The 6,921-nt window shown below is 31.6% G+C and overlaps 2 protein-coding genes across 2 annotated transcripts; both read right to left on the bottom strand.

The window, feature by feature from the left end:
* Window positions 1-775: 775 nt before the first annotated feature.
* On the bottom strand, window positions 776-1,605 carry LOC124833199 (uncharacterized). The gene has a single exon (XM_047307615.2). The coding sequence runs from the start codon at window positions 1,397-1,399 to the stop codon at window positions 956-958; it is 444 nt and encodes a 147-aa protein (XP_047163571.1). The 5' UTR covers window positions 1,400-1,605; the 3' UTR covers window positions 776-955.
* An 827-nt stretch (window positions 1,606-2,432) lies between these two features.
* On the bottom strand, window positions 2,433-6,163 carry LOC124833228 (myosin heavy chain-like protein). Its single transcript, XM_047307650.2, has 9 exons — window positions 5,945-6,163; window positions 5,705-5,832; window positions 5,388-5,435; window positions 5,127-5,240; window positions 3,907-3,975; window positions 3,731-3,787; window positions 3,358-3,498; window positions 2,991-3,071; window positions 2,433-2,890 (listed from the first exon to the last, which is right to left on the bottom strand). Exons 1-9 carry the CDS (start codon window positions 6,072-6,074, stop codon window positions 2,834-2,836), a joined length of 825 nt encoding a protein of 274 aa, XP_047163606.1. The 5' UTR covers window positions 6,075-6,163; the 3' UTR covers window positions 2,433-2,833.
* Between the last annotated feature and the right edge of the window lie 758 nt (window positions 6,164-6,921).

The following is a 6,921-nucleotide window of genomic DNA, read 5'->3' as shown; positions in this document are numbered from 1 at the left end:
TGTATGAAGTTGTTGTGGTCTAAAGAGGTGAAATTGATAATGACCATTGGATATTATTAAAAGATTGAAAGTGTGTAAAAAATGATAAACTCTAGTTTAATCCGCAAGCTAATTCAATTCAATCCAACTCCATAAAGGAAAAGAAAGCTGGGTGGTTAGTGAATGGAGTAAAGATTCCAACTTGATTGAATAACCCTTTCTCTTGGAATTTTTTCTTTCCTTCGTATAAAATGGTCCTGAAATTGATTGCGTAATTGGCGGAACCATACGAGTCTTTCTAGCCAGTTTTTCCAGAAGAAAATATATAAAAAAAAGAAGAAAAAGAGTGAAAAAGGACAAAGTTGACGAAGGGAAACACGTTCCATTTTCAAAGACTTCGATTTTTTTTTTCTGCCTTATTCACAGAACTTAAAGTTTCATCATTTTTCTCATAAATACACCAACGAAAACATATAGAACACTTCCAAACTCAACTTCTATGCACATTTTTATACTCAAGTCCAAATCTGAATATGAGAAGGAAGTGTTTGTTTTGTGTTAAGGTACAGGAATGTATGAGAACATCATTAAGCTCCTTTGACATAGCGTGCCATCATGTTGCAATGAGTTTGGAGGCTACTTGTCTCCCCTACATTTGAGGACATGTCTCCATACACTGTCAAATGACAATACCTATAAGACACACGCTTCTCTATGAACCAATTTTGTTTAGTTCTTTATATTAACCAACCACTCGACCCAACAATTTAATTATGCAGAGATATAGTAAACTATGTGAAAATAACAATTTTTTCAAAGTTAGATGACTGATTTCACCAATTTAAAAGTATAACAACTAAAATAAAGTTTGACTTAAATACAAGAAGTAGTTATTTTCCTAAAAAAATGATGGTGAGGGAATATTATAACAAGAGTTTGCCGAAAGCCCGAAATTAGAGGAGGAAAGTGGTGTGAATCAATCTAGAGATCGAAAGGGGTTCCAAATCATAATCGACAACAACAAAAGATTTGGTATTACAATGTGTAAAACGGGGTTAACATTTTTGCGAAGTTTCCGAGCCATTCTCTTCCTAACATAAGCTCTTCTATGTTGGGGTTCCCAGTTGGGGTGGTGGAGTCCCTGTGCGAGAATCAAGGGTTGGGGTTGTTGGAAGGGGCACTTGGATCGCCAAGAGGTCTGAGGAGGTGCGGTTCCCAAGAGCCTTTTGAGGAAGAATGAGCGGAGCCATGTTCTCATAATGTTGGGGTTGGAGCAGAGAAAGGGAGGGTAGTCCCAGTTGATGTAGCAGGGGATTTGGGTGGCGATGAAGAGTTGGGAGTGGAGGGATGGACTGGTTGTGGGGCTCGTAAGGATATGGGTTAAGGCTTGCAGCCTCTGCTCCCATGGTGCTTCTTCCATGGCCCTCCTGGTTCACACAAGGTTGAGGATGAACCTAAGAACAGATAAGGTTTTCTTCAAACATAGATTAACAACAGACTAACACTTTCTACATAGTTCGTCACACCCAGAAACAAAATGTGTCTTTTAATTTTTTGTAACATTTTGGGAAAATCCTACAGGCAGGTCTTTTTTTTTTCTTTTTTTATATAATAAAAGTACCGATATTATAATTGTATTTTTTTTATTTTGCAAGATTTTTATTTATAAATAATTATTTTAATTAATAAAATAGTTAAATTTTAAAAAGTTAAATAGAAAACAATTGGATTTAAACTACGATTGGATAAAATTAATAAAATAATTTTTTAGTTTATAGAAGTAATTACTTATTAAAAAATAAAATTAAATACACACACACACACACACACATATATATATATATATATATATATATATATATATATATATTTATATAATGATTAATGAACATATATATCTTTTTCTTTAGCATAAATAATTAATTTAATTTTAAAAATTGAATTTAAGTAAATAATAATTTAGAAATTAAAATAATTATTTTAATTTTAAAAATAATTAAATTTAAATTATTGATCATTTAAAGGATAAAAATAAAATGTACTTATTTTAATTTAAAATAAAAATTACTTGAAAGATAATATTGAAAAAATAAATGTACAAAATTAAAATAAAATTTCTTTATATATTAGTATGGGTAAATAAAACGTAATATAGATAATTAAATTTGATCACATGATCTCTCTCTAATCATCAATAAGGAATACTTCATATTTGCAATAAAATAAAATAAAATAAAACACTGACAAACGTAAAAATATGTAAGTATATGTAAGCAAAATTGACATGTGTAGTAAGAGGAAAGTTATACATATAATTTAAAGAGAATTCGAATTAGAAAAGTGGTGTTTTAGTAGTATACATTGTATAATTATTAAATTGAAGTAATATAATTTATATTTGAATATTTTATTATAAAGACAAATTAATTAGAACATTCAATAAAAAAATCATGTAATAGAAAAATTATGTTAAGTTGTTTCAATTCAGAAGTAATTCTTCAACATAAAATCGATTATGTGAAAAATTACATAAGGTTATAATATTCGGTATTTCAACATGATTTAAAAAAAAAATTCCACCGAAAAGCTAAAACTACAAGCTTACTAGTTGTATTTGGAAACACGGGTAATTGATCCACCTCTTTAGATTTACTTTCCAGAGGGATATGTATAAGAAATAAAGTTGCACGTAATGGTACTATTACCGGCTCCTTGCAACCATACACTGATACAATATCAAAATTACACTAATCTACCATCACTGTAGAGAAAAGCGTTGGAAGAAAGTTCAGTAGTCTCTGTAGAGAGCGGTATTCCTGTTCAGTTAAAAAGAAAAACCTTGCCAGCATGGCAATTACGAAGAGAGCAACATCCAAGCACTCATTAATGGAAAGATGATTAGAGCAGAAGCCTGAAAACATGTAATATTGGTCAAAGAATTGCACATGTTATAAAGAATTTATTCATCTAAGTTTTGTACTTGATAAGTAAACTGAAAGAAATAAGCATACCAGGAAGAAGACTAATTCATCATTTGCAAGAGATGCAGTCAATTCATTTTTCTCCATCTGATCTTTGATATAACCTTGAAGCTACACATGTTAAATTTTTGCAGCCACTTAGAAATTTAACTTCTTGAAAGCCTACGCAAGACAATTAAAACTCTAGCGGCTTCAAAGTTTCCCCACAGACACATTAAACAAAAAAATTGAAGTTCAAAAATTTTAAATTCAGCATGCACATGCCGGAATAACGTGATCCCGAAGCATTAAATGAACTTCCCACCCTCGTAAAAAAATAAAATATCACTTTCATCCACAAATTTGAAACATGTATTTAATATTATTAACTAAAGGCTTATAGAAGTTCCATGCAAACCTGATGGTGATACATTTTTGTTAGCGCAAAACATCTCTTCAACTTATCCATAGCCTGTGAGATGAGTGAACTGGCTGCAGTCCTTTCGCCAAATACATATGGATAAAGTGCCCGAAGATCATCAAGAAGGATATTGAAAAACTACGGAACAAACAATGATAAAGAAAGGGAGATGAGAAATGATGGCTAATGGAATATATAGATGTGCTTATTGCTAGAAGCTTTAGCAATTTCTCACATCTCTTTAAACAAGAAATAACACTCTGAACGATTGTACTAAATCCCATTGCAGACTTGATAAAGTGTTAATTATCTTTACACTAAAAAATTAGTGAAGCGCTCAAACTAGATACTCAAAACACTTAAAACTTACCTTCAAGAATGTGCATCTTGTAACGCTTGTTAGCCTTCGAGCCCTTAGAGTCCTCATCTTTGCACATACACACACAAGTGTGCAAATAGAAAATAAATGAAAACCTCAAAAAACAAATGATGTAATCCTGCTAAGGTTTCCCAAAATATATAAACTAGAAAATAAACTGTACATACTTTGGTAATGTGAAGAGCCTGCTCGAGATGCTGAACTTGAATCCACTGTTCATTCACAATGGCATCCATCTGAAATGGAAAAGACGAATAACCTCAACTAATACTAGGACCCGTAATCTATCGCAACCAAGTCTCATTGATGTATAGGAAAATGTTAAATTGCAAACGAAGAATGCAAATTCATAATGAGCATTATATTAGTTGAAATCCTTGACTAAAATCCATTATACTTTGAATTAGAATTGATTATATATGTTTTCCAAAACTGATGTTCGTGCCACATGCTTATACCTTCAATTTGATGATGCATGCCGACCACTACCAGACTGTCCGGACTTAGGATCCCAGATATAAGGAGATTACAGTAAGAGAACAGAGAACTGGTAGAATGGCAAAAGTTTTGAAAATAAAAGGGAGAGTCTCTCCAGGGGTTTCCCCTTAAAACCAAAGATAGTTCTGTCATTCAATTATCAGAAAATGAATTTAACTTTAAGAAAAGTGAGTCCCCAATTTAACTGCCCAATCTCCAGTAACCATCTGAGTCATCTAAGCCTATACGATAGCTAGCCACTAACGAGCTTTCTTAGATACCTCTAATTCCTGTGAGGTATATCATTCAAACCCCAGCTCCATCAGCGTTGGGCCTTAATATCCACACTAAAGAGCTTACTATTTGGAAGTTCAGTAGAACAGGTCAAGTCAATTTAAGCTCAAACCACTGTTTTCCCTTTTGGTCATCATTAGCTTGAAATTCCTACCAAAAGAATAGAGAATCAACAACATGCAACATAAATTCCCTATGACAAAATAATACAATTTATAAGTCTGAGACCAAATTAATTTTGGAGCATTGACAATAAATCTTACAATAATGAATGATCAAGCATTTCAGAAAATAGAAAATCGACTTCCTCTATATAATATTTGCAGTTGCCCTCGATACTAAAGGCCTTTTCCAGGCGCCCACAATCAGTAGTTCTTTTTATATGTGAAAAATTACATGGCTATATGTATGTTTTTAAATATACGATTCGGTGAGTATTAAGGATAAAATATAGTGAATACTTACAAAATGCTTGGAAATCTTTCATTTCTTTATATGCACAAGACATAAGTCTCACTGACTGCAGCATATTAAGTTCTTAACCACTAAAACCAGAAGGTCTAAAATAGGACATATCATACCTGAAATAAAATAAAATAGAGCATAACGCACAAACCTTTTCAACTTTTGAAGTGACCTCCTCTAGTCTCTCCTCAGTTTCTTGTGCTTTAGATTTCAAAATATGAAGATCAAAGTTGTTCCTTCTCAAGGTATGCCAAAGAAGTTGTACCTATGCATTTTGAATCCTATTTCTCAAATCAGTCGAACTTTCAATTAAATCCATGAGCTATACATAATTTTCGGCTATAATATATGAACAACCAAAGGTAAGAGGGGGAGTGAGGAGGGAGAGGAGCCTTGGATTGGAGGAAAATACCTCTTCCTCCAGAGCTTTATTCTGTCTTTCGACAAGCAATGAATCAGCCTGCAAGAATCATATATAAAAAAAACAAATAAAAAATAAGTAGGCATCGATACGATGAATAAATTGAATCATATATTTCCGATTATCCGACAAAAATAATAATTAATAAATTATCAAAATAAAGAACAAAGAGGACTTGATTGGTGACACATACATTGGATAAATAAGGTCGAATTAAGAGAATAAGGTCTAGCAGAAGACCTATAATCTAATAATAAGATAATGAACGTTTTGCTCTTTTCCCCCATTCTAGAGAATGGAAGTCAAACCTTCATTGTAGAGAGAGTAGATTGCAGATGGTGGATTTGTTCCAACAATTCACCCATTCGCTTATCACACTCCTCCATGTACACGTCGCTTTCCTTCAATCTTTTATTGGTTTCCTCGAGAACCGATTCTGCATTGAAATTATTCCTCAGAATGAAATGCAAAAAGAAGCATAAAATGATATGCAGAACATAACTATAGTGATGCAGGTTATATGAAGTATAAAGTTGAATGAAAATGACCTAAGTGAGAGATTTTGACGTTGATTTGGTTGATTTCGTGGTGGATTGGTTGGGCAGAAGCAGAAAGCGAAGTGTGAAGAAGAAGAAAGGCGGTAATGGAAGTAAGAAGGTATGGCAGCGCCATCGCCATAGTGATGCAGTGCAGCTGCTTCTCTTCTCTTCTCTGCTCTTCTTAATTCCTAGAATTATTGAAATTTACAAAATCTCAAACTTTAATCCACCCCTCACTTTTTGACCAATTTAAATCTACAGATTAAAGTAATTTCATAAATAAAATTCGCATTTACTATATAAATATATATTATGCAACAAATTAAATAAACCTTCGTAAGTTCATATAAGTTTTACACAGAGTCTGAATATGCAAAGATATTTCCATTTTTTAAATGCAAATAAAATGCTCCTTTATAAGATGAACTCTATAAAAAAATTGAAATTGCTATTTTTCGGTTTAATATAAAACTTAAAAAGCAGAAAACTTTTTTTACTTGAACAATTGTTTATGAAAAAGTCTTTCTTTAGCATAAAAACTCTTCAAAAATATAAATTTAGTTCTCATATAAAGCATAAAATCTGTGATTAACAAACTCAGTAAAACTTTACTTACTTTATATACACACTGTATATAAAAATTATTTATATGATACTGATATAAAAACCTTTTATATATCGAAAACATTCAAGTTAAATTAAAAAATGCTTTTATTGTCGGTAGAATTTTTTATATTTAAAGACAATTTGTAAAATCAGCTGAAATTTTAAATATGTACTAAAATACCATCAAGCATCTTGTTTCCAAAGGTAGAGCTAATTTCCAATTTTCTATCAAACTAATGTTTCTGTTCGAAATTCTTTCTTTGGGAATTTTCAATATCTATTTTATACATTTTTTTCAAACATAATGACACGCGTTAAGTAATAAAAATTAGAAAAATAAAGTTTATTCGTTAAGCGTATTTTGTCATTAAGCGTATTTT

The sequence above is a fragment of the Vigna umbellata genome, chromosome 5 (assembly GCF_029865625.1).
Source record: "Vigna umbellata cultivar VRB3 chromosome 5, Vumbellata_1.0, whole genome shotgun sequence".
In the NCBI taxonomy this organism is placed as follows: Eukaryota; Viridiplantae; Streptophyta; class Magnoliopsida; order Fabales; family Fabaceae; genus Vigna; species Vigna umbellata.
The sequence above is the reverse complement of the archived record's forward strand: the minus strand, read 5'-3'. Positions and strand labels throughout refer to the sequence as shown.